The sequence below is a fragment of the Aspergillus nidulans genome, chromosome V (genome assembly GCF_000011425.1).
Source record: "Aspergillus nidulans FGSC A4 chromosome V".
Lineage (NCBI taxonomy): Eukaryota > Fungi > Ascomycota > Eurotiomycetes > Eurotiales > Aspergillaceae > Aspergillus > Aspergillus nidulans.
Window position 1 is genome coordinate 1,201,550 of NC_066261.1, and position 26,263 is coordinate 1,227,812.

General features: G+C 51.8%; 11 protein-coding genes across 11 annotated transcripts, besides 1 other annotated feature; 7 read left to right on the top strand and 4 right to left on the bottom strand.

The window, feature by feature from the left end:
* Positions 1 to 26,263: part of a sequence feature (contig 1.89 1..282268(1)) that runs on past both edges of the window.
* Positions 382 to 1,572, top strand: ANIA_05178 (alcohol dehydrogenase ADH4; the record flags this gene model as incomplete). The annotated part of the gene is made up of 2 exons (XM_657690.2): positions 382 to 907; positions 967 to 1,572. 2 exons carry the CDS (start codon positions 382 to 384, stop codon positions 1,512 to 1,514), a joined length of 1,074 nt encoding a protein of 357 aa, XP_662782.1. The 3' UTR covers positions 1,515 to 1,572.
* On the top strand, positions 1,738 to 3,656 carry ANIA_05179 (2-(3-amino-3-carboxypropyl)histidine synthase DPH2; the record flags this gene model as incomplete). Its single annotated transcript, XM_657691.2, has 1 exon — positions 1,738 to 3,656. The coding sequence occupies one exon, from the start codon at positions 1,738 to 1,740 to the stop codon at positions 3,484 to 3,486; it is 1,749 nt and encodes a 582-aa protein (XP_662783.1). The 3' UTR covers positions 3,487 to 3,656.
* Positions 4,067 to 6,712, top strand: ANIA_05180 (uncharacterized protein; the record flags this gene model as incomplete). The annotated part of the gene is made up of 1 exon (XM_657692.1): positions 4,067 to 6,712. The coding sequence occupies one exon, from the start codon at positions 4,067 to 4,069 to the stop codon at positions 6,710 to 6,712; it is 2,646 nt and encodes an 881-aa protein (XP_662784.1).
* Positions 7,405 to 8,157, top strand: nudC (the record flags this gene model as incomplete). The annotated part of the gene is made up of 3 exons (XM_657693.1): positions 7,405 to 7,647; positions 7,711 to 8,032; positions 8,126 to 8,157. 3 exons carry the CDS (start codon positions 7,405 to 7,407, stop codon positions 8,155 to 8,157), a joined length of 597 nt encoding a protein of 198 aa, XP_662785.1.
* On the top strand, positions 8,416 to 9,914 carry ANIA_05182 (Zn(II)2Cys6 transcription factor; the record flags this gene model as incomplete). Its single annotated transcript, XM_657694.1, has 3 exons — positions 8,416 to 8,547; positions 8,596 to 8,958; positions 9,012 to 9,914. 3 exons carry the CDS (start codon positions 8,416 to 8,418, stop codon positions 9,912 to 9,914), a joined length of 1,398 nt encoding a protein of 465 aa, XP_662786.1.
* Positions 10,269 to 13,069, top strand: ANIA_05183 (alpha/beta hydrolase; the record flags this gene model as incomplete). The annotated part of the gene is made up of 5 exons (XM_657695.1): positions 10,269 to 11,485; positions 11,654 to 11,768; positions 11,973 to 11,983; positions 12,019 to 12,568; positions 12,620 to 13,069. 5 exons carry the CDS (start codon positions 10,269 to 10,271, stop codon positions 13,067 to 13,069), a joined length of 2,343 nt encoding a protein of 780 aa, XP_662787.1.
* ANIA_10652 (dienelactone hydrolase family protein) lies at positions 13,734 to 14,877 on the bottom strand (the record flags this gene model as incomplete). The annotated part of the gene is made up of 4 exons (XM_050612216.1): positions 13,734 to 13,971; positions 14,036 to 14,147; positions 14,209 to 14,612; positions 14,679 to 14,877. 4 exons carry the CDS (start codon positions 14,875 to 14,877, stop codon positions 13,817 to 13,819), a joined length of 870 nt encoding a protein of 289 aa, XP_050468160.1. The 3' UTR covers positions 13,734 to 13,816.
* On the bottom strand, positions 15,330 to 17,237 carry erg4 (c-24(28) sterol reductase; the record flags this gene model as incomplete). Its single annotated transcript, XM_657696.2, has 4 exons — positions 15,330 to 15,583; positions 15,630 to 15,961; positions 16,005 to 17,084; positions 17,200 to 17,237. 4 exons carry the CDS (start codon positions 17,235 to 17,237, stop codon positions 15,330 to 15,332), a joined length of 1,704 nt encoding a protein of 567 aa, XP_662788.2.
* On the bottom strand, positions 17,573 to 20,039 carry ANIA_05185 (RING-type E3 ubiquitin transferase MAG2). Its single transcript, XM_657697.2, has 3 exons — positions 19,644 to 20,039; positions 19,250 to 19,595; positions 17,573 to 19,198 (listed from the first exon to the last, which is right to left on the bottom strand). Exons 1-3 carry the CDS (start codon positions 19,890 to 19,892, stop codon positions 17,685 to 17,687), a joined length of 2,109 nt encoding a protein of 702 aa, XP_662789.2. The 5' UTR covers positions 19,893 to 20,039; the 3' UTR covers positions 17,573 to 17,684.
* Positions 20,636 to 23,206, top strand: ANIA_05186 (mRNA-binding ubiquitin-specific protease UBP3; the record flags this gene model as incomplete). Its single annotated transcript, XM_657698.1, has 2 exons — positions 20,636 to 21,133; positions 21,182 to 23,206. The coding sequence occupies 2 exons, from the start codon at positions 20,636 to 20,638 to the stop codon at positions 23,204 to 23,206; spliced, it is 2,523 nt and encodes an 840-aa protein (XP_662790.1).
* Positions 24,006 to 26,217, bottom strand: ANIA_05187 (putative Na/H antiporter; the record flags this gene model as incomplete). Its single annotated transcript, XM_657699.1, has 6 exons — positions 24,006 to 24,121; positions 24,196 to 24,267; positions 24,421 to 25,245; positions 25,317 to 25,329; positions 25,378 to 26,051; positions 26,100 to 26,217. 6 exons carry the CDS (start codon positions 26,215 to 26,217, stop codon positions 24,006 to 24,008), a joined length of 1,818 nt encoding a protein of 605 aa, XP_662791.1.

A 26,263-nucleotide genomic window follows, 5' to 3' on the forward strand; every position in this document is an offset into this window, starting at 1 on the left:
GACGAGTACTTGATCAGCGAAAGTATAGGATAGCGTATGATCAGGCCGGAACCGGGCACCAGACACAAGAGCGCTATCTTACAACTGCCCTTGAATGTTCTCTCGCGTACTGTCTTCTCGATACTATGGTCGTTACATAGTCAAAGTTCGAAACCTACGGCTAAGTCGTATCCGACTACAGCCCCGCGGCTTCGAGACCCACGGCAACGACTACTGCCGAAAGTCTACAAGCTTCATGACGTTCCAAACGCTGCCGGTGGGGTGTGGGGAGAATGCCGATTATTCATGATGATCAAGCGCTCAAAGTTCTATATCAAACCGTGGACTTCCTCCTCCCGTTTTCTTCTTTCCCCATCTGCACTTTCTGACCAATAATCCACAATGGACGCCTTCGAGTACAACGCCAACCCTGGCCGCGTCGTCTTCGGCAGCGGCACCCTTCAGAAACTCCCCGACGAGATCGCACGCCTGGACAAGAAGGCGCCCCTAATCCTCTCGACTCCGCAGCAGGTCAGCCATGCCGAGCGCGTGAAGGAGGTCCTGAAGGGCCAGGTTGCCGGGATCTTCACAGAAGCGACTATGCACACGCCCACGCATGTCACAGACAAGGCGGTCGAATACGCAAAGGCGCAGAATGCCGACGTCGTTATTTCGATCGGCGGTGGGAGCACCATTGGTCTGGGGAAGGCTATCAGTATCCGCACCGGGCTCTACCACGTCTGTATTCCGACGACATATGCAGGTAGCGAGATGACGCCTATCTTGGGCGAGACGGCAGACGGGTTAAAGAAGACTCGCTCTGATCCCAAGATCCTCCCCGGTACTGTTATCTACGACGTTGATCTTACGATGACACTGCCCGCTGCAATGAGCGCAACGAGCGGTGTTAATGCAATTGCCCATGCCGGTTAGTGCTTCCAATCTCTCCTGACTCCTCACGGTGCCAGGAAAGCTAACTGAATCTAGTTGAGGCACTCTACGCCCGCAACACCAACCCCGTAATCAACCTTATGGCTGTCGAAGGCACTCGCGCGCTGGCCTCAGCCCTACCCGAGATTGTCGAGAACCCCTCCTCCCAATCCGCTCGCTCGCTCGCCCTCTACGGCGCCTGGCTCTGCGGAACCTGCCTGGGCAGCGTGGGCATGTCTATCCACCACAAGCTCTGCCACACCCTTGGCGGTAGCTTCAACCTTCCGCATGCGGAGACGCACACGGCCGTCTTGCCGCATGCGATATCATACAATGCGCCGAAGATCCCTGAGGCGATGAAGAAGTTGGCTGAGGTGCTGCCTGAGAGCAACGGCGATGCGATCCAGGGCTTGAATGTCTTGCTCACTAAGCTGAAGGTTAAGCGTGGTGTTAAGGCCTTTGGTATGAAGGAGGAGGATATCGATAAGGCGGCTGATATTGCTGTTGGCAATCCTTATTGGAACCCGAGGGAGATCGAGCGCGAGCCCATTCGGGAATTGATTCGACGAGTGTGGGCCGGAGAGCCAGCGAAAGCTGATTTGTAGAGCTGGTTATGCCTGTACATAAGTTGATATAAACCCGTAAATTTAGAAGTCTACATATCTCAGCAGTTCATCGCATTTCACGAGTTGTTGCTTGCTTAAATGGCCCCTCAGTAATTGGCCGCGGGGTAGGTGGGGATACGGAGTTTGCTCGCAGAAAAAATAATCATCCCACAACTGCCCCTTCTCACAACACGATCAACGCCTCTCTAGATTGACAGTCAAAATGACCACAGAATTAGCGGCGGCGCCCGTTCTCTCAACCCCAGATGATCGCATCCTCGAAGAGACCGACCCGGTTGTACCACAAACCAACCGCATTCTCTCGGAAGAGGAACTCGCCATCACGTATGACATCGAACGCACGTTGAAGGAAATCCGCCAGGCGCGGTACAAGCGGATTGCGCTTCAGTTTCCGGATGAGATGCTTCCAGATGCACCAAGGGTGTTTCAGCTGCTGAGTCGGGGCCTGGAGGCACGGGATATTGTGGATGGGGGTTCGAAGGCAAACACGGAGACTGAGCCTACCGACGGCTTAGTGGATTCGGCGTCTCGCCTTGACCTGAAAGATGCGGACGAGTGGTCACCGAAGCTCTATATTCTGGCCGACACATCTTACGGGACTTGCTGTGTTGACGAGGTCGCGGCAGAACATGTCGACGCGGACGTTGTCGTGCACTACGGACGTTCATGCCTATCCCCGACTGCTAGACTTCCAGTCATCTACGTTTTCACGCACAAGGAGTTGCCTCTCGACCCAGTTCTCAAGGCGTTCAAAGAGACCTACCCGGACCCAGAAACAAAGGTGATCCTCGCTGCCGATGTAACCTACTCTGACCATATCCCGGAAGTATACTCGCGGCTGGTGCAGGAGGGGTACAGCAGTCTGTTTGCCACGGCGTTGGTTCACGATCCGTCGTCTGTCATACCTAACCGCACCGTTCCAGACTCGGTCAAAGAGGCTCCAGAGTCGCTAGGGAATTGGCAGCTCTTCCACATCTCCGAACCGCCTACAGCGCTGCTTCTGACGCTAGCATCTCGCGTGGCAGCAATCCACATCTACCCTACTGATGGGCCGGCTGGCACAGACGTAAAGCCTCTACCCGCATCGACTGCGATGGTCCTGCGTCGTCGCTACGCTATCTTGACACGGTTAAGCACGGTGCCTATTTTCGGAATTTTGGTCAACACACTGAGCGTAAAGAACTACCTCCATATCGTGGATCATGTCAGAGACAAGATCGCAGCTGCAGGGAAGAAAAGTTACATGTTCGTCGTGGGCAAGTTGAACGCAGCCAAGGTAGCCAACTTCAGCGAGATTGGTGGTTGGGTTGTCATCGGGTGCTGGGAAAGTTCGCTAGTCGACAGCAAGGATTTCTGGAAACCCGTCATCACCCCGTTTGAGTTGGAAGTTGCACTCAAGGGGGACGAGGAGCGGGTCTGGACAGGGGCCTGGCAGAGCGACTTCCAGAGCATCCTTGACCAGCCACCACCAAGTTCCAATTCCCCTGGAAACAGCCAGGAGGCAAACGAGGGACCCGAATTCGGGGATCATGCCAGGGACGAGGACGAGGATGCTATGTCGGAACCCGAATCTGCACCACCAGAGTTCGACCTCCGCACCGGTCGGTACGTCTCCTACTCGCGACCGATGCGCGATTCCGCGCCCCGCGTCTCCGCTTCCCAAGGCGCCACTGCAGCAATATCTGCGCAGACAGGTGCGGCTGATGGGCCGTCTGCAGCACGAGCGCTTGCTCGAAGGGCAAAAGGCGACCTGGCTATGGTCGGCAACACTTTCTCGCCAGGGGCGGAATTCTTGCGATCTCAGCGGACGTGGACGGGGCTGGGGAGCGATTTCAATAGTGCGGCGAATGTTGAGTATGATGACGAGGAGAATGACAGTACCCTGGTTGTGCAAGGGCGCAAGGGCATTGCAAGGGGATATACAGTGGGGGATTCAATAGACAGGCACTAGATTGGCCCTGGACTGTTGGCCTGAAAATTCGATTCTTATCTCAGGTTCGGACTGAGGGAAAACTTGAGCATTCGGCTGCTAAATGGGCACAATTACTCCTACAGTGCAGTCACTAATAGTTATATGATTAAAAGTGTGTGATTTGCTGAATAGACTACAAAAAATCTAGATAAAGGCTGACAATATTCTAGTAGAACAGTCTAGTAAAAAGCAAAGAGAAAGCAATTCGTGGTGACCTATCACATGATAAGCACTGGGCAACGCCAGTGTTTTGTGCCTCATTCACTGCTTTTCTGAGTTGTCCGACAAGCGATATCCCTCTCGGTGCTTGCATCAACTGTCAAGTGAAGAGTTGACTTCCCAACAGTGCCCCTTTGATGGCTTTCTCTACTCAGACCCCCGGATCCTAGGGAAAACTCCTTTCTACGTGCCCCTCCCTTTGACTGCACTCTTATGATGCGCCGTGCCACCCGCATCATCTGCTGTGTTCGCGATCTCGCGTCAGCTTAAGAATCGGCTTGAGACGAAGGAAGAGAAGACGAACAGGTCATAGGAGATTATGGTCGATAGTGTTGCTGCCATGGCGCTCGTCCACAGTCCGATACCCGTACCGCCTGATGCGGAGAGGCCGGAGATAGACACCGAGACAGTGGAAGAGTTGTGGGAAGACAAGCACAATCACAACGATGGCCAGAAGACGGTAGATACAGCATTGGGCGACGATACAACACAACGCCCTCTGTCTTTATTCGAGCGAGTCATTACCACGCACACCCCAATCCTTGAATCCCTCTTACTCCAGACGCCGACCGCAGCCATCCTCAATCTCTCCCACACCTCGCGCTACCTACGATCCTTTCTCCGGTCGTATCCAACAGCATGGAAATACTTGTCGTTCCGCTTGCTATACCCCTCCGGCACGCAGTCGCCTCTGCGGATTATCCTCCCGGGGGCGTCCGACCCCAGAACACCACGCCAGTCTCGCCCGTATGCTTTGGACCAGCTGCTGATGAATGTGGTGGTGCCGTTTAGCCCGTGTCTAAAAAGCCTGGAGCTGGATAACACGGCGGTATCTGGACAAATACTCATTGCGACCGTTTTAAATCCGCGGCGGGAGACGCTGGAACACGTCTCTGTGCGCGGGTGCAAGAATGTCTCGCTGAAATACCACATCATCCCATACCTGACCATGTTCGGGTTGCAGTACGATGTCAGCATGGAGAACAGCATTGGCAGCTCTCCGGCCACGCAGCGTCTTGCGCTGAAAAGCCTCTACACTTATCGATGTCGCCATCACCGAAGACGGCCTTATCTCTCTTCGTCTCTTACGCGAAAAGATTCCGACTCTGAACCGACTCATGAATTGGTGAATCTCTGTCATAAGCTTGGAATCTGGACGGATACGGCGTGGTGCTCGACCCCGGCTGGAAGGTGTTTCCGGAGGCGAGGATATGTGGCAATGCGTGCTCCGCAGGGCTCACCGGAAGTGTGGGTGGTGTTTGATCGGCTGTGGAGGTCAAAGAATTGGATCGGCCCAATTGAGGGATCAAGCAGTCGGCCAACACAGAGGGACGGTAAGTTGTGGGAGCACGATGAGACTGGGTGCTTCGGTGAAGCTCTTGGGACCGGGGAAAAGAGAGACATAGGAGAGGGGAAGATGTTGCCAGCACACTTGCGTCGTAGTCACCGACGGTTTGTCGAGAATATCCGCTGTGACAATTGCTGCGAGTTGGTTTCGGAGCGATGCGAGCAGTGCAGTATCCTGATGCATTGCGTCGGGTGTCGGAAAACTCTCTGCGCCAGCTGTGCCTACGAACGGCCATACCTTCACGCTCAAGCGTCGAAGAATACAACGACAGGTTCTTTTTGGTGGGCTCCAGGCGCTACTACTTCGCCCTGTTCGATGCACGATCCTGCTGAGAACGCTGAGGATCCAGCGGCACAGCCCAACACCCCTCTGTCGTATCCCGCATTAAAATTCCACTGGTGCTGCACCGAGCCGATATTCTCTGGAGGCGGAGGTATCAGCATTGGCACGCCAAATCGCGATGTCGATCAAGTCCGCGCAGCTCCCTTGCCCCGTGGCGAGGGCTGGGAAGACCTTGAGTACTCCGCGCAGGAATGGAGCAAATCGTTCCCCAAGTATGCCTACGGTGACCCTCACAAACCGGATTACAGCCTTGAAGCTGGACATATTGCAATGATGAAGTGGCTGCTTGGTCCGCCAGATCGACAGCCTTCCGCTTGTCCTCGAAATCTCTGCAAGGAGTGCTATGACACGCCCCAGTGGAAGGTTCACTGCAAGACATGTTCAAAACCGTTATGCATAGAACATGATCTGCGTGGGCTACGCCTACGGATATGTGGATATCGTGATCTTACACTAGAAAAGCTAGCTATTCAGAACCGAACTGAGACGACGGCAGTATCTCAAACGGATGAGCCGGCGCCACCTCTCCAAAATACCGCAACTACAGGTTTCGACCTTCCATACAGAACGCAGCGAACAGTTGATTCCACTACGAGCAGTTTCACTGAAGACCACCCTGCCGACGTCAACCCGCAACCCAGTACAACATCCAGCTCCGCAGTTCCACCCCTCCGCCGCTCCCGCAGCATATCCGCCTCAAATTCCAACCGATCCCGATCATCTTCTCCATCCATCTACTCTGACTCGCCTGTGGAACAACAAACCCCGAAATGGCAAGGCTGCCAATCTTTCTTCTGCCCTCAATACCGCCCTATTGGCGACCAGCGCTCCCGCTGCGCCAGCGTCCTGCGCGAATGCACCAGTTGCTCTGTCTTTGTTTGTCAAGACTGCGTGTCCCGCCATCCACCTTGCAAATGCTCCTACTGCGAAACCAACTACTTGTGTCCGAACTGCGCGAAACTTCGAGACCGTGACGGGACTTGCCGTCGTGCAGAAGAGGAAAAGGCTCGCCGCGAGCAGAAACTGCAGCGCGATATGCAGACGTTAGAGCGGATTCTGGAGACGAAGCTTGCCAATGAAGTTGCGGAGTATGCGGGACAATTCTTTGGCTTTGTCGATTCCTCGAACTCAACGGGTCTTCCTAACTCGGTTTTGGCCGCTAGCGATGAAGAAGTGGAAGTTGAGGTCGATGTCGAGGCACCTCATCATCCTTCTGCTTCGTCTCCCCACCACGTCGATGTGCACGAAAGCCTGCAGCTTCTTCTTATCCAAACTCTGCTAGGCTCTAACGAATAGGCCGTCGCGGTCGTATGCAGTCACAATACATCATGTACCTACATGTCCTTGATACGAACCTTGCATCAGCAAGCGTGAGCCTTAGGGTCTGCGCTTGCTCTTTTTCTTCGAGAAAATGATACCATGGCGTCGTCGGTTGCAAATACTTTTTCTTCATTCCTGTGATTATCTTGTTTCTCTGGTCTTCGGCGAGGTGCTTCGGATGGAATGGGGTGGGATGGGTCGGCCGGGGTCAGGAGTGATCTGGTATAATCTGATTCCATTTGATTTCAGTATGATCGATTCAATATTTCTAGCTCGTCTTTCTGAGGCATCTAATGGCGCATTTTCTTCTGTGTTCGATTCTCATTTCTATTCATTGTTCGAGTCGTGAGCATCTAGTCTTCTAAGTAGGTATTGTTTCAGCATCTCAGTCTCTAGTAGAATGGGCAGATCAACAAGACTCATACTCTACTTTGCAGCGATATGCCAAGTTCTAGTATTTATAATAAGGTCTACATGAGCAAGGGTTTTTGTTGTAGTGTGTAGGTGGACGGACTATGGAAGCACCCAGAACAACAAACGGAGCCTCAACATGCCCCACCTCCGCTCCGCGCCGCAGCTCCTCGAAATATCGCAGCTAATTCCAACTTTCTCCATTTCCCTTCTTCGTCTCTCGAACTTACTTACTCAAGGTCAATCTATACCGCAAGATGTCGGAACAAGAACCGTCTTCTGCCGACCTCGCCGCCCGCGAGGCCGAAGAAAAGCAACGCAAAGCCGCCGAAGAAGCTGAGCAGGCGACCCTCCCCTACAAATGGACACAGACGATCCGCGACGTGGACGTCACGATACCCGTCTCTGCGAACCTGAAGGGACGCGATCTGGACGTCGTGCTCAAAAAGGACAGCATTAAGGTTAAGGTCAAGGGCGAGAACGGGGAGGTCTTTATTGACGTACTACAACCATCTCCCCCAAATCTCCACGCAGCGAGGGCTAACAAGGGTTTGATAATAAAGGGCCAATTTCCGCACCCCATCAAACCGTCTGAGTCTTCCTGGACGCTTGAAACAACGTCTAAACCTCCCGGCAAGGAAGTCAGCATCCACCTTGACAAAGTCAACCAGATGGAGTGGTGGGCGCACGTTGTCACCACCGCGCCGAAGATCGATGTCAGCAAGATCACGCCGGAGAACTCGAGTCTGAGCGACCTGGACGGTGAGACCAGGGCGATGGTTGAGAAGATGATGTATGATCAGCGGCAGAAGGAGATGGGAGCGCCGACCAGTGATGAGCAGAGGAAGATGGATATTTTGAAGAAGTTCCAGAAGGAACATCCTGGTATGTTGTATCTATGCATCTGCGCGTTCTTATTGTTCTGGAGTGAAGGTGGAATGATGCGAGCATTGTGCTAATGTTACTGAGCTTTTGCAGAGATGGACTTTTCGAATGCGAAGATTGGTTAGTGACAGGCTAATGCTAATGAAGTTTATGATTTCCCTACCTCGACTTAATGTGCTCTATATAAGCATCTATCTACTTTGTATGGACAGGCTATTAATCCAGTGTAAAATCAGGCTGAATGAGGCTGAAGAATGCACGGGACGCCAATGTGATCTGCGGCGGGCCTTACAAGGATAATCAGCTCGTATCTTCTCCGTGTCATTTCTAACATCCCACCACACATTCCTCATTATCCTCAAGCTGTCCCCAAGTAAGCTACCATGAAAGGCGAGAATCCTCCATTCCGTGTCAATCCCCTCTCCAGCCCTGAGCAACCCACTTACCATTCCCGACGCCCGCACCGCAAGTCTCGCGCCGGCTGTGCAAAGTGCAAGCAGCGGCGGGTGAAGGTCGTAAAACATCGTACCGTTCTTTGATGGCACTATGCTGACAAGACGCAGTGTGATGAGACACGTCCCTGCTGCCAGAGGTGTGAGAAGCTTGGTCTCGAATGCACCTACGAGGCTATACTCCCTCCGGGATATGGCAAGAAAGATATCGACAGTGCTCTTGTTGCACGAGTCTTTAATCAAAAAAATGCGGTTAATCCCGATGCAACAGCGCACTCACTTGCTGTTAGCGTGGTAACGACGCAGGTTGATGAAGTGCTACAGTTTAGTTCGACTATGACCAAGTCCAAAGGATGCCTCAGTAACCTGGAAATACTGCGCCATTTCCAAGACATATTCACGCCAAATACCATGATCATCAATGAAACGGGCAAGGATGCAATGAGAGTCAAGATGATACGGTTGGCATTGCAGGTAATTGCAAATACCACCTCTTTAAATGAGCCAAGCTAATATGCTCCTGGCAGTCGCCATACCTTATGCACAGCCTTATTGGCGTCGCAATTGCACATCTCCGTAATGTTCTTCCAGACCATAAGGGCAACTACGCCCTCCTCGAATCGCACCACTGGCAGCGCGCAATAAGCCAATACAGCACTGAGCTGCAGTCTTCTATTGGCCCCCATAACATGGACGCGCTATTCTCGGCCTGTCTGCTCATGACCGTGAACTCGTTTGCGTTGAATTCGTACAACCCGCGCCAATCGTTCGTGTTCTCGCCGAATCCAGTCGAGTGCCTGAACTGGCTATTTGTCCAGTCGGGGTTGCGCCATTTGCTAAGTCGCGCGGTGCCCTGGGTGCGAAAGAGCATGTGGTGGGAAATATTCATGGAGTCCAGGAACGATCTCTTCGAAGATGAACGACCCGGAAGAGAAGGGCTTCATCCAGACCTCGCGAATATCTGCGGAATAAACGAATTCACATCAACGGAGAATAACCCGTACCTCTGGCCGCTACGAATGCTTACGCCGCTGTTGACGCTCGAGCCATCTCTGAGAACGTACTCCCGCATAACCACATTCATGGGCCGTCTCTTACCCGATTACTACGAGCGTCTGGTTGCGAAAGATACCCCGGCTTTAATGATTCTTGCCTGGTGGCTCGCGCTCATGAACGGGGTTGATCTTTGGTGGGTGAAGACTCGCGCGAAGTCCGAGTGCGCTGCCATCTGCATGTACCTGGATTGTGCATCATCTGATCCGTTTGTCCTGCGGCTCTTAGAGTTTCCTGCTCAGGCTTGTGGGTATCTGCTTCAGCATAATCAGGCAAATCTGTCATGTTCGGATGGTTCGCAGTGTGAATTCTTGCCTGATGCGGTCGCACCTTTGCAGCCTGTGGAATCCAACTCTCGTTGGGAAACAATATGTTGAATGTTGGACCATTATCATAACCTGTTATTGGAGTAATGCTGAACGTCGGCCTCGAGCATCTCTGCCAGGTCCACAACTTGTCTGCGGCAGCGTGAGGGATGCTATATTGGCCTTAGAGGAAGGTGCGCAGGGGGAAGTCACAACCACTACGCAAAACAAAAGCCAGCATGATGGATAATCATTCTCCTATCCTTACACATCGAGCTCGCCATCTTCAATCTGATATCTCGCATTCTTTATTATATCAGATGTTATGACTCGTTAACATTTCACTCGCTTTACCAATTTCTACCACCCGTTAACAATACGCTCTTTCACTAAGCTTACCACCGCGAAGATTGGACAGTTCAAACCATGTCTGGAAACAGCTCGAGGACCATCAACGGCCAGCATATGCGAGATACTCAGGTTTCTAGCCTTCATAAGGCAATTAGGTGTTTCCGGATGGAAGATGTGCGAAGATTACTGGAAGACCCCAGATGCCCCATTGACCGGAATGTTATTCATGATGCCGCAGTGACTTATTACGATAATGATATATTTCGGCTTATTGCGATATCTTCTATTGCACGCAGACAAAAGCTCTTAGGGGCCGCCCTTGTGACCCTACCCAGGCGCGAAACCGATAATCTGTTGGGACCCCTAGACACGCAGGCAGCTTCCATTGCGCTTCGGCTTCTAGAGTACCCTACGGTGAACCGCGACATAATCACAGCTTCTGTCCCCGATTTTGGCTCCTCATACTGTGACGCGTCGGTTTACTTCCTAGTTGGCTGCAACCGAGAGGCAGCGCAAATATTGTACGATCTTGGATACAAAAAGGTAGACGAGCAACACCAAATGACATACACGCCGCTTGCAGCATTGAAGGTACCACCAACAACCGGATATCATGGCCAGTACCGCGTGGTGGATGAAGACGATGCCCTCGCCAAATATCTTGCAATGTGTGCCTGGTTTCATGATCGAGGAGCTTTCTTGTATCGCGAAGTAGAGTGTCCCTCGCGAACAACAGCCTTACACCAGATAGCACGCTGTATCGGGATGGAACTCGCGCGGTCATGGCATACATACAGTCAGATAGGATCAGGAGAAGACCAAGCTGCGCGAGCAGATCGATTTAACCATCATTTGAAACTCGCCCTCAGGCCGCTTGCAGCGAACTCTAGAATTCTTCAAGAGATACTCCATGATGAGAGGCACCCGGAGCAGTATGTCTGCGCATGTTCGTCTCATGGTCAGCTCCCGCTGCATGTCCTGATTAACGAAACAATCCATGGCGTGCAGTCTCCTTTGACCGTATGCTTCTTGGTCGCGACTCTTCTGAAAACGGAAGATCTACTCAACACCAGTACTAAGTTCAGCCCTCTTAGAGTGTCGGCCGTGTTTCGTGCCTGCAGCTTTGCGTGCCTCAAACTCGAACATACCTGTCAGACGACGCGCCTTCCCAGGTTCAGCATTCTGCAAGGCGAGGGTAGGGTTACCAACGCGGGCTTAGACTCGCTGGTGTCGACCTGCGAATCTGTATTTAGAACACTAAATCTGCCGCTACGGCGTTTTCTCGAAAATTGGTGGGTACCGTACATGCAGAATATTCAAGAAAGGGGCATATTTATACCTTCATTCATTGAACGGTTACCACAGATTACTGAGTTGGGGGAGGGAACCATGGTTGATAATAAGCAGTTACTTAACTAGGTTAGCTAAGACAATTGTATTTGTATCTCTGGACCTGCTAGGTTCTTTTGCCTGCTGGAATCATACTCCTATTGTCTTGATCAGTTTTCTCTAGCGGTAGATGCCCTGCGTTCGCCTCCATATTTGCCTATGACTCCCAACTCCGATGCTAGGAAGGTAACCAGGCATACTAAGTAATCTGCTACAGGTCAAGAGCCATCTGACAGAACCTGAATGACAATTACAGGTCGCTCTCTGCGAAAACCCATAGAAGGATCAGACCGCGATGTCACATGATATGTAGAGCTCATACCAACGCCGGCTAAGCAAAGTCTCCGTTAAGTCTCCGTCTGATGCGGGGATGTATATATGAACACACAGGTTGCTATACGGTGAGTACCTCGCAGAGCATACATCTCTTCTCAAGCTATGAAGATATGGCAAGCATTGCCTTTCCTCTACTCGCCAAGAGCTTATCGCTCACGACAGCCCATACATACAGCTATGCCTACAACTCGCCTATAAACCCGTCGCTCCCAATAATACTCTTTCTCCATGGCTTCCCATCATCCAGTTACGACTGGCGTCATCAAGTCCAGTTCTTCTCTGCACAAGGGTTTGGAGTACTGGCACCGGATCTTCTGGGGTACGGTGATACATCCAAGCCGTGGACGCTGGAGAGCTACAAAGCCAAGACAATGGCTGCTGAAATCATCGAGATATTGGACCATGAAGGCATTCACAAAGTTCATGCTGTTGCCCATGATACAGGCTGCACCCTGCTATCCCGCCTTGCCAACTACTTCCCAAGTCGCCTTCTATCTTGCACGTTTCTAGACGTGCCTTATTCCAGGCCCGGAGAGCATTTCGATCTGGCTGCTGTGAATGCCCTGACGAAACAGTTCCTAGGCTTGGAGAGATTCGGGTATGTGGAGTTCTTTGTCAGGCCTGATGCTGGGGATATTCTCGATCAGCATGTAAGCTCTTCTTTGCCGGGAACTGAAAAGGGTCGAAGCTGATATTTCAAGTTCGACTCGTTCTTCACCCTTTTCTATCCCCAAGACCCGGAACTCTGGTTAGAGCACGTCGGGCCCAAAGGGTCCATGGAGACATGGCTCCTCCAAGACCGAACTGCGCCCCAGCCAGCCTACATTTGCGAAGAGGAGCGCAAGATACACCAGGATATCATGCGTAACAATCACGGGCCTGCCTTGAACTGGTACCGATCACTGGTGACAAACATTAACGAGAAAGATGAGATTCAGTCGAATCTCGACCCGACATTACCCATGCCTGTCCTCATGATCTGTCCGCAGCCAACAAAGCTGGAATTCCCAGGCGTTGAGGAGCAGCTGAAACAGGTAGCACCGGATCTAACGTTTAGGAGGGTAAGCACGACTGGGCATTGGGTGCAGTTGGAGGCACCAAATGAGATCAATTCCCTACTCAAGGAGTTTTTCGAGAGGGAGAAGAGGTAGGTCAGAAGCCACGAACGAGTGGGGGTTGAGAGTGGGCATGCACTTTGATATAAGACCAACTCAGCAGGAAGAGCAACACAACATGAACTACCAAATCCTGTTTACTATACTTGCAAGCAGATTAGGGATATATAAGGCAATATAACTTCACTCTTTATTTCAGCGCGCTCCGGTCACCTATTGCACGTATGAAATAGCTGTAGGATCGTACTACGAGTTTGGTCTAGCAAGGGATTAACTCTGCAAGGACGGTGAGTATTGTTCGAAGGGTCAGAAAAAAACTAGTTACATAGAAAATCAGCGTCCTTATATCCTCTTCACTGCTACCGGTAGCTGGTAGCGGGCCTACTGCAGTAACTGGCTGTGACAGCTACCATCTTTTGCTCACTCTCTTAACCCTTGGCATTACTAACCAGATGAAATATCTGAGCTCAACAGACTCACCTCGGTGCAGCTTAGTGCAAGAGCTCAGAAATAGAGAGTATTAACAATTGCGCCCTTTTTGCAACCAGCTGTAAGTGGCGTTTCTCTCCTGCTAAGAATGAAATATAATATTACAGTAAGGTTCTCTTGACTGGCCTGGTCAGGTTTCCTTGACAGGTCGTGCTTAAAATCGGTGGTGCCATTGGGCTTACATAAGATGCATTGAATCCTCAAGGCAAGCTTTGGCCGTAGCTGACCTGACCTGATGAGATTGGCCTTTGACGCCTCTACCTAGATACCTAGGCTAGGAGATTTACTGACATGCTAACAAACATCGTCAACCTTGACCTCCTTCCCATCATGATCGCCAAGGTCCAGCTTCAGTGTCCGTCCAAATAGCTCGAGGAGCATTTCGAAACACACCTTGCTGATGGCAGGGTCGTAGCGGCCTTTGCTGAGCTCGTCGCGGATAAACGCGTCTGTTGTTGGTGTCAGCTTGGTCTGAGATAGTGCACCGGCGGATGACAGATAGTCACAACTTACGCTGCGCCCAAGCAACCTCATAAAAGCTAAACAGCACGCCTTTCTCATGGAGCGTCGAGCGAATCAAGTCCCGTCCTTCTGGGGGAACATGCGTGTCATTCTTGCCGAAAATCTGTCCGCAGGATGCCCGTTAGCCATACGTTCATCATCAAAGAAACTCGAAACATGCATACCATAACAAGTTCTCCCTTAATGTCTCCTGCCCTGGCCAAACTGTCGTCATTCTTCCCCTTCCCTAGGGTATGCGAATGAATATCCGTTGCAAAATAACAAACAGCTGCCTTAACTCTTTCATCAAGTGCACATCTGTACGCGAGATGTCCACCGAGACACATGCCTGTGGCCCCAATACGTCCCGTACATGTTGGTAGAGAAATCAGATACGACACAGAAAGCGATGCGTCCTCATCGTATGCAGAGAGTTTCTTGGAGACCTTCCACTCGTTTCCTTTGTCTGTGTCTTCTGCATTGTATGAGAGCGCCTCAGGGCCCGTAAATTCATGGTAGCTGCTCGGGCAGGCGACGATGTAGCCCTGGCCGGCGATCTGGCGGGCGAAGCGCGCGACGGGGCCGGTAACTGAACATGTTCAAGCAACTGTAAGCGAATTGGTCGCGGATGTTGGTCCTGGGTGTGGTCACGAACCCTGGTAGATCTCGCTGAATACGACTACCCCGGGGAAGCGGGCGTTGGGGTATCCTGGGATAGAGGGGTGGAAGACGTATATTCCTGCAAGTGCCTTTAGTTTGATGGCGGGGTAGAGAAGGTTTAGGAAAGCCCTACGCATGGAGCCATTGCCATCCGCAACTGTAGGGACATCGTGATGGTATTCTTTAATAAGCATCTTGGGCTTTATTTCTTTCTTTTAACTGTCAATTGCTGGCAAGGTGTTGGTTTGCTCAATAGGGTTGAAGCTTAGGAGCTTTGAGCTGATGCGGGGCGATGCTGATAAGACAAAATCACGTGATTTTGTGTTTTGATATCCCTAGGATAACATTGTCGTCGTAACTTCACAGCATAATGAAACATAGTATCATGATTATATGGCTCCAGTCACCCAATAGGGAAACATATTTGTATCTTCGGACCAGTATACAACAAGAAATAGTAACGTAGAAAACAGGTACAGAAGTGAAGACAATAAGTACAGTGAATGGTACATATTAGTATGGAACCAGGGGCACGGAGATATTAGTAGACTCTATTGATAGGTGGCGCACGTGTCAGGTTTACGTCGTAGTCTATATGCAGGTTGGATCGAGGTGCAACACTCCTAAAACACGTACTGGAGATTCATTAGCTTGATGTTAAGAAAATGGACGGCATACTAACAGGAATGAATAGGTACGGAACTTGTCTCTCGTATTCAGCCCAAGCCTCGCCGTACTTGTTGCGGCAGCGCTGGATATCTCGCAGAGCACGGTGTGAGATCATGCAGGCGAAGAAGACGGGATAGAACCAGGGGAACGGACTGTTGAAGCCGGTGATAAGACCCCAGTTCAGCGCAAAGTAGAGATCACAAGTGTAGTGAATCTTGCGAGCCTTGCCGTCTGGGGAAGTTAGTATACTTCATAAGATTTCTAGGGGAAAACATACACCATCCGTCAACAAGGATCTTGGAGCCGTCAGCGGCCGTAATAGTCTTAGGGTTGTGGAGTGTCTGCCAGGGTAATTGGGGGAAGGCCTTGCGGAACACTCGCGTGCCACGCTCCATCTGGCGGTAGCGGTTCTTCTGGCTGTTGGTCGTGTCCCAGACCCAGTACACAAACAAATAGGCGACGTAGAGGAAAACCAAGAAATAGCGATTCCAATGGTAAGTGGCCGGGTCGTGGTTGGCGAGGTAAATGGTGCAGTGGCAGTAACTCAAGGGTACACCAGCCAGATTCCAGAAAATCAGCATGAAGCCCCATTTTTCATAGTACATATCCCTAATCAATTAGCAGAGTTCTTCAAACTTCAGGGCAAACTCACCATGTAGACACAATGCATTCCTCGCCTTTGGAGCAGGCATTTGCGTAGAGGAAGTGCGCCATGAACAGGAATCCAACCTCTCCAGACACGTATCCATACACCTCATACTGGCGTGCAGCGGTGCCCATAGTGACAAGGAGAAGGATGTACCAAGGCAGGCGGACTTCGAAGAACATCTTGAAATCCAAGATGCCAAACATGCGCGGGTTGAGCTCAGCCCCCATGAAGAAGTCGTAGATAGGGTAACCAGTCATGCGGTGCTGCGCGCCACGAGCCAATGCCGAAAAGTAGGCGACAAAAGAGACCAAAAAGCCAGACAGAATAGCCACGCTCATGAGCGAACCGAACTCATCAATAATTGTGTAGAGCTTGAAAACACCGGTGAAGTGAAGTGTGCAAGCGACGGCGAGGGTAGTCCAGAAAGACCAGAGAGCCGAGCAGTAGTATGGCAGCTGCTTTCCCCCAAGGTGCGGCAAGGGACGGCCCATGACGGTGATTCCAGGGGCGAGCAGGTACAGAAGGCCTTCAAAGATGAAGAACACCCAGTACATGGTCCATGCCTTAAGCGTCGGGAACGCACCGTCATATACGAGGTGTCCCATGTGCGCGAAAAATTCTGACATGCTCTGTCCTTCTGACGGACGAGGGAACTTGCCGTCGTAGTAAGTGGCGCCGATCCACATGTAATACATCAGGAGCGGAAAGCCGATCATCATGGCGAGGACTCCTGGAGAGCCTCCAAACTCGAAGTGTCCGCTGTAGTCGACCTTGGGGTCCTTGCCTTCGACCCAGCCGTCAATGACCCGTTCTTTGGTGTGCCCATTCGCGTGTGCATTCGCCTGGTCATTCGTCTTGCCGTTCACCTGGCCATTGGCGTGACCGTTAGCGACAGAAAGTTTGGTTTCTTCGCTTTCAGACGCCTCTTCGCTTTTGACTCTGGTGGTACGTCGTCGAGTCGTCGATCTTGTTCGGCCCTTAGTCTCTGAGGGTGTGTCGGTTGCCTCGTCGGACGGCGCAACGCTGCTGCGGGTAACCCGACGGCTGCCAGGCGTCTCGACGAAACCAGGGCGGTCAACTTTTCTGAAAAAAAAAAAAAAAAAAGGAAGTCAGCAATTGTTATCAAAGCAATATTGGAGACTCAATTCCAAAATAGGAGCGGTGTCGCAATTCGCCCCTGGAGGAGTAGGTGACTTACCTGGGCGTTCTACCCGTCTGGGAGCGCGTGACGGTCATGATTGCGAAAACATGCGAGAATTGACAGACTTGGCTTCCAACAAGACCTGAGAGGACTGAAAGCCTCGATTATAGCCGCGAAAAGAGGAGAAAACAAAGTGGGTGGGAATGTTTGGCGGAAGGACAACACAAATAAAAGCCGGGGAACTTTTTAGCTCGACGATCGGTTTAAGGGGCGGCAAATCAACAACCGCAGGATGGCTCCACAATGGACAAGATTACTTGTAGTTGCATGTCTACAGAGCCAGATAAACCCTCTACTGACTAAGATATACGCTTTATGGTGTATATTTCGTCTAGATCCAATAATATAATATAGTATATGATTTTGAAGAGATGTCCTCGACTCCTGCCCATCTACTCCCAAATACCGCCGATGACTCCGCTGAAAGAACTGAAGAAAATACAAGTATAATGAGTTATCTGGCAAAGGCTAGCACCAACAGGTCAGGCACCCCGCTGGATGTTCGTGGACATGAGCGTGATCTTTTTGTTCTTCTTCCCCTTCTTTTTCGTTTGAGAGGGGTTACTATTCTCGTCCACGGCGGTCCGGGCGATCAGATCGGACTCCTGCTGAGCAAAGAGCTCCTCTTCCCACCCTTCACGCCATCCATCGTGAGGAGTAGGCCTCATATGATCTGGCGGCGCCCCTAGATGTGATGTAACAGCGGCAGTTCCCCAGACAGTGCGGGCTCCGGGTGGACTACTCGAAGGACTGGCCAATGCACTGAAATGGGATGATGGCCGAGGGGGGGACGCCGACGAAGCAAGATCGATATTGGCGCTATCACTTGCCAATGGCAGGAAATCATGATCTGAGAACGGCCGATTGCTGGTGCCGACGCTCGGCCTTCTCTGACGCGCTGCGGCCCAGCGCTTCTCATCCTCTTCCTTCTCTGCCCTGATACGACTCTTCTCTTCGCGAAGCTCTTTGTCCTTATGTCGCTTTCGTCTTTTCGAAATCTCTGTACTAAACTGTTCCAAGACTTCCGGCAAGACAACGCCTCTCCAATCACACTCGAGGAAATTGACTTCACAGCCTTGAGGGAGATGGCCGAGGTACTTGACGCGTTTGCGTAGCTCATCATCGACAATGTGACCGGAAGTGATGTGCTCAACACGCGGTAGGATGGTTGCAGGAAACGAGGAATACTCGCCAAATGCGGCTTTGAGAATGCGAATGTCCAGGGGCGAAAGATAATAATGAGGTAGAGCTTGATAGAAGTAGTATGGCTGGTCAGAAGGATGAGGCGCATTACCGGCTTTCTTCGTATGGCCGTCCCGATTAGTCACAGGATTCTTTTGTTTGTGCTTTGTGCCATTGGTCAAGCTCATATTGCCCATTGCCTCGGTTGTTTCATTCATCTCAGGTGTATTCGATTGCGGGCCTGGTGAGGATTTGCCTGACTTTGCGCTATGTTGGGCCGTATACATGAGCGCAACCTCTTCTGGCGGTTGTTGAAAAGTGATAGGATCCTTTGGTGGCCGGTTCACAGTTGGCTGCGGTAAGGCCTCAGGAGGATTCCCTATTCCTTGCAACTTCTGTTTTGCATCGTTTATAGCCGCCACTGCCTTTTTTGTCCATGTTGTGTCGTCTCCAAACAGAACTTCATCTTCTTGCTCCTGTCTGCGCAAGTCTTCAATCTCAGTGTTATATTGAGAGATCATGTAATCTTCTCCGCCTTTCATAATACGAGCATAGTCTGCAACCTCCGCGGCATGATACCAGGGGATATCTTCCCCAGGGGCAAGGCTTTCAGCGCCATCCCTGGGCAAGGCAAGAGTGCTACCGGGATCCCGCTTAACGAGCCTTAGCACGACATCACCGCCCTCGAAAGGCAGAACGCCTTCCTGGCCGCTGAACCATCTCACAGGCCGTGTTTCTGAAATGTAAATGCTGTCCCAGCAAATGGGGCACTTTTTCCAGCGCGCCTTTTTCTCAGGGACTGGATGATCGTCGTCTGTCGAGTGCATAAAACGAATTAGACAAGGCAGACAAAAGATATGCCCACATCGAGCCATTCGCGGTGCTACAGGCGTAGACAAGCAGATTGGGCAGCTGGACGACTGGGTCTGGGCAGACACGAGAATTTGAAGAACCGAGTCCCAGTCCAGGTGGACATCAGCATTCGCTGCTTGGGCATGATATGCTCGGTTTGGGGCGACGATAAAACGGTAGTTTGCATGCACATAGCGAGCTTTGTCCATCGCATGGTAGCCAGAGCCGAGACCCCATGAGTTATACCGGCGAGGATTCCGGGGCGGCGGGTGGTACTCTGGTCGTGGGGGAAGAGAAAAGTTCATCAAATGGGTAATGGACGTTTGTCCCTTTCGGCTGGTTGTTGATCTCATGATGGTCTAGATAATCAGCAATGGGGGTAACTGTCGTGGCGACGAAACACCCACCGACTCATCAATATCAGCATCCAATAGTCGAGGACGTCTCTGTCGTTTGTGTTGGCTACGGAGAGCCTGGTTGTTTCGCGCAGAGCTCGAGCTCCTTGACGCCAATCCCGCGCCGAAACTGCCCGATCCTCCTACGCGTCTAGTACTGCTGTCAACGGCTGGCGCAGAATGGAACGATGATGAGGACGATTTGTTGGAAATATTCAGCGCCTTGGAAGTGGAAGGATTCTGGCCAGAATTGGACGACATTGCTCGCAGCAACACGTCCTGATACCCGGGTTTCCTAGAGGCAAGATTGATGAGGGGCCGAGTGTCTCCTCCCCAAGGAGTTAGCAGATCCGTGATAACAACAATCGCAGGCGATATTTTTCAAGTAGAAGATGATGTAGGGAACCCCGAGGTGCGATAGGAGAGGAGAAGCACCAGAAACCTGATCCTCCTCCGGCTCGAGGCAAGGAAGGGAGAAACGCAAAAGCGATTGAGGGGCGAAACTGAGAGTATGTCATCCAAGGTCTTGGCAGTTGGGAGCCTCAGGCACGTGCCCTCCGGGCCCGAAAAAAACATCATTTCGACCCAGTTGGGGAAACTCGTCGCCTTTCTGCCGCTGCCCGTCCGTGGTCCTCCTTACTGCGCAGTCCGCCCTCGACATCCGGACTATTTCCGTATCTTCTAATATCGGCATCTGGTTAGTTGGCTATCCAGTTTGTATTCCCCATCTCCCCTCTTTCATCCCATGGCGTCTCCCTTGGTGCGTGCTAGGCTAACACACGACCTCGTCTCCCGCCTCCAGACTTGCCGTGTCTGACCGCATCATCCACGCCGCCTCTTTGAACTTCCCACTGCGGACGGATAATGGCCGCCTAGGAGGCTCAACCTCCGCCTCGAATCTCTCTTTCAACCCTCGTATGGCTCCCATCGAGGCAACGCGTGGCTGAACTTGTCAAGGCGGCTCTCCTTCGTGCCTGGACATGATGAACCATCATCTGCCCGCAATGCCCCATGGGCAGCCACCCATTCCTGCGCCTCGGCGGCAGCAGGACGTTCCCTACGCGAGTGGCCCTCCCAACATGCGGTCGCCCCCGGCATACATGGGCTATCCGCCTCAAATGAACGGCCATCCCCCTCCAGCCGCGTTTTCCCCGCAGCAATACCCCCAATGGTATACACCTTTTCCGCCAATGCAGATGCCACCTCGTCCACACTTCAATCCATATGCACCGGCCTTCATTTCATCGTACCCCCCTTCCCAGCCCATGATGGCACCGGCTCACATGCCGCCACAACCGCTTCCTTTACAACCAAGAGCGTCGACGCCATTTCAGAACCCGATGTCACCGTCTGTTGGCCCGGCCCCGGCATTCATCCCGTCGCAGACCCAGTCTCCTGTAGTGATCCCCGTCCACTCTACACCCAGCCCGGCCATGTCTTCGTCGCCTGCTCCCGCCCCGGTTAACGCCGTGCCGCCGCCCAAAGAACCCTTCCGCGCACCGGTAAGATCTTCCGTAACTCATATCAGACCTGATGCTAATACCTGGCAGCTCCCGTGGCTTTCTATTCCCGATAGTCCTTTCCCGGCCAGGGCTCCCCGCAGACAACGAAAGACTCGCAACTTGCAAGCTTCCTCTCTTTCTGTGGAGCTTCCTGCCAAGGATGGGCAACGAATTCAGAATGAAGAACCTAGCAAACCCCAGGGCACTCAGACACAGACACCTTCTGAACCGCAAACTCCAACTTTGTCGGCTGCTCCCTCTGTTGCGGATTCCACCCAGCCCACGACTCCATCTTCTGCTGTGCCGAGCTCATCTGCTCGTCAGTCCAAAGGATCAAAAGCAACGGTCCCTGTTGTGCCGGTGGTCCCGGTTGTTCCCGTTTCAAACACCCCTCGTCGCGAAAAAGGCGATGCTGGCTCCTTTGAGACGCCTAAATCAGCCCCAGAAGCCGCCAACACCTCTGCTGAGAAACCGATTGCGTCCGCAGAGGAACCCGCTGAGAGCAAGCCGGTGGAGTCCGCCAAACCTGCCGCGCCAAAGTCTTGGGCGGACTTGGTTCGAAACAAGAACCTTGCTCGTAACGCAGCTAGCCAGAGTGCTCCATCGGGTGTGGTCAACGGCGTCTCCAAGAGCCAGTCCGTTGCCGATGTCTTACTCAATCTAGGAGACGATGTTTCTCAGTATAGCGATAAAGTGACCTTCCTTGAACCCCGAGGGCTCGTCAATACTGGTAATATGTGCTACATGAATTCGGTGCTTCAGATTTTGGTTTCATGCGTGCCGTTCTATCAGTTCCTGGATCATATTGGGAAGCGCGCGTCCCACAGTTTCCACAGCGACTTTCCCATGGTTGACGCTCTAATCATGTTCATGAAAGAATTTCGAGTCATTGATGCCGCCCGCAACGAAGAGCAGTTGCGAATGAGGCTGAAGGCGAACGAGCTCGAGCAATACGGAGAGGCTTTTATTCCAGAGTTTGTGTATGAAGTTATCCGCCAACTACCCCGTTTCCGAGACATGCGACGCGGCCACCAGCAAGATGCGCAGGAGTTCCTGGGTTTTCTTCTTGAAGAAATGCATGAAGAATGCGCTCGCGCTACTAGTGCCAATTCCTCAACCGAGCCTGCATCTACTGATAGTGAGAACGGTGACGGCTGGTTGGAAGTTGGCCACAAACAAAAGCCAGCCGTCACACGGTCTTCCGGACACATTGCCTCTGAATCTCCAATCACAAAAATCTTTGGGGGCAAGATTCGATCCGAGTTCCGCGTACCTGGTAATAAGGCCTCTGTCACTCTTGAACCGTATCAGCCGCTGCAACTTGACATCGGCGCCCCAGAGATCCATAACATTGTGGACGCACTAAAGGGCTTGACCAAGCCAGAAAGTATTCAGGGAGATTTCAATTCTTCGCGTGGTCCAAATGTGACTGCGACCAAGCAAGTCTTCATTGAGAGCCTCCCCCCGGTACTCATCCTTCACCTTAAGCGGTTCCAGTATGACAGCGTCACCCATGGCACGCAGAAGATCTGGAAGAAGATTGGGTATCCTTTGGACTTGGAAATCCCTCGAGAAGTGTTCCCGCCTCACAGACGTAATGTCATGATGGCTCAAGGTGGACTTCCCAAATATCGTCTCACTGGAGTCATCTATCACCACGGCAAGAATGCCAGCGGTGGTCATTACACCGTCGATGTTCGTCGCCAGGATGGCCGCGAGTGGATCCGCCTTGACGACACCGTCATCCGTCGGATCAAGAGCGAAGACGTTGCAGAGGCCGGTGGAGAAGAAGATCCAAAGGTGCTTGCGGCGGCATTGGAGCAGCATAAGCGTGATAAAGATCCTGCCAATATTTATGACCACATCAACCAGGGCGACCAGTCCGACGATGAGCGAGGTTGGAGCCAGGTTAACGGGACTGGCTCTGGGAACTCGAGCAAGAAATCTGCGTCTGCTATCAATGGCACTCCCAGCCAGTCCAATACATCCTCTGGTGTTCGTACCCCGATGGGGCGTTATAGCACTCGTGACAACAAGGTGGCCTACCTGCTGTTTTATGAGCGCATTCCATGAGTTGGCACCGTTCAACCGGCTTATGCCTTGAATTGAAATGCGTGGAGCACTCAGCTACATATGAGAGCCCATTCAACAAACAATTTTATGGACGATGTGCTATGCTATATGACCAGCTGCGTGACTCCACATAACCGTTCCTGAATCTCGGCTTGATCACGGAACTGTCATCAGTTACGTCTGGTCGTTGCTTTTACCCTCCGCCTTGTTCCGACTGCAATATTTGTTTCGTTTCCTTTCGATGGTACCTTTGACCGCCTGTGTCTTTCTCCATACTTACCCTCATGAATACCTTATGGTAGCTGCTTGCTATCTTGTTCATTTCCGCCATCTACTCGTGATATGGTATGCTTCCTTGTCTCTGTTTACGACGCCGTATCTGGTGGATGCGGATGCCGCTCTGATATATACCCGAATTTCCTCGCATAGCCCTTTGGTTTACCTCGCCCATGGCAGTTTGTGCTTCGACTTCTGCTTCGTGTGAGACGGGATTATAACGACTGCATGATTTTCCTTTGATAGATGTGCGTGTTATGAAGAGCGTGGTTGTGTTGTTGCTGCTGTTGCCGAGACGGCTTATCGCTACTTGGAGTGTGTATGCGTTGGGTGTTGTCAGAGTAGGCAGTTATGTTTCTACTATGCTTATATTAATGGTGGTATTATGGTTTGTCTGGTGGAGGATGAGGATGATGGGGTTGGGGATGGTGATGGCGGTTGAGTGGAAGCGAAGAGTATATGAGGGAATGTGAGGTACAAAAGCTTGCTTCAATAAAATACTTCAATCAATTTCTTCTTCAATCTACTTCAAATCCATAGATGTTGGCGAATACAAACTCTCGATCCGAATCAGCTTTTCTTGCTTGCCAGGGCCCCATTGTGCTGCATACTTTGGCAAAGTGTCGTGACTAGATACAGCTATCCTTGAATCTAGAATTGTCATGATGATTTAAGGATCAGGCCTATATAAAGCTCCATTCCCAAGCACAGACCATCAACGATACTCGACGACTTCACAATCCCAGATCTGTCCCCTTGACCACAAGCGTCATCATTACTTCTAACTATGCACAATGATATAGTAATTGCTTATACATAACTCATCATCTCCCCTTCCCCTTCAGCCCCTACTGACGGTTCATCCAGCGTGAGAGCCATCATACAAAGGCCGACAGTGGTAATATCACAATTCAAGCTCGTCCGTAGCGGTTACTCACTCCTCGTCAACTCCCCCACGGTCTCTGACTTGGGCACCAAATTCACCGGCCGCGCTGGCTCCTCCCCACTCCCCAATCCAATCTGTGCATCAGATGATGGAGAAGCTGATAGAATCACGCTTCGACCAATTTGGAAGGCCACCGGCTGGGGCGTGTGGGATCGACTCATCGAGGTAGGAAGGGAGGTGTCATGTCTCCTCGCGCGGCGGCTAGTGGCCTCAACATTATCGTGCGTCGCCGTGCTGTGCGTGTGCGAGTTCCTAGCTAACGGAATTGGTTCGTTGTCGCCGGTGCTAGTGCTAATCACTTGCGAGATAGTCCGCGGGAGATGATAGCCAGCTTTGGCGAAGGGAATAGAGAGACCATGAACGACTATGCTGCAGATGACGAGAAACCAGACCACCACTTCGATGGTATCAGAGACCTGCTGCGCATCGGCGCGAATTTCGCCATTCACGGTGATCCTATTCAAATATTCCCTGCTCACTGAAAGATAGAAGACTGCACCGACGCCGATGGGGCCAAAGAAGCCGACAAATGTAGTCTGGAACAGACTTTCGATCTGTTCGATATACTTGTGCATGGCGAAGATGATAGGCATGCGACGGACAAGTAGGATGAGGATTCCCAGGGGAATAAGACGGTATATCGGGATGACGTTGTTTTCTAGGAAGAGATGCCATGGGCAGACGGCACCGAACCACATGAAGACTGCCAGGTTGAGGAGCATGTCGATGGTTGGTTGAAGAGAGTCGTCCATGGTTTCCAGGCGGAACCAGTCACTGTTGGTCAGCTTGACATTCGCCATACTACAAGGGGAACGTACTCTTGCGTGAAGACATTGCCAGCAACGAAACACGCCAGCAGGTCGTCTGTTCCAATCAGTCCGCACGTACCTACGATAAAGAGCTAAAAAGGGTCAGTCTCATCCTGTGGGCTCGTGACGTAGTTACTTACCGCAAGAGCAATGGCAAAGACAAGGAAGCTCTCTCGGTCCACGTAGTGCTTCTCTTCCGCCCAGTGAAGCAATTCCCTAGAAACCCAGCCAACAGTGACTCCGTAGCCAACACTCAGCAAAATCGTGTAGGCCCAAGTCTCATAAAACCACAAACCCATGGCTTTCCCTGCACCTCCACTGAAACCCTCGCCATCCATGCCAATATACTGGATGAGGTAGAGGGCAAAGAAAAGAAACGGATAGCCAAGCCCGTCATTCGCCCCCGACTCAGCAATGATGATGCGCTGCAACGGCTGAGGAACATTTTTGTCGGCAAACTTGCCCTTGACAATCGAGTTCGAGAGGACTGGGTCCGTTGGGGTCACACAGGCACCAACAGCAAGCGCATGCAGAAATGAAAGGTTAGGCACCAGGGCCCAGATCACAAGAGCGCTGCACATCCACATAGCGGCCATTCCCGGCCCAAGCAGCAGCGAGAGGCTCTTCCATTCCAGCTGCAGGTAGCGTTTCGGTAGCTGCACACCGGCTAGAACGAGCTGTACCCCGAGGACCAGTCGGGTGAAACACAGAGTGATTTGGTCTAGATTCTGATCCGCGCCAAGCGCATAATCGAGCGGTCGAATAAAATTGGCACCGTGCGGAGAGAACACAACTCCAGCCAGCAGCGAGATCACTATCTGGTTTAGTAAGTATTAGAAAACAGTCGAAGAGAGGTACGGACATGCTTCAGAGAGGTAGAATCTCTCTTTGAAGAGGTACGAGACCAGGCCGAATAGAGAGATGAACCCTCCCAATGTCGCACAGACGATATTGAAGTTGATCAGCGATAATGTGGGCATGATGTACAATCCAAGGTCGATCGGTATGTAGAGGTAATATACAATC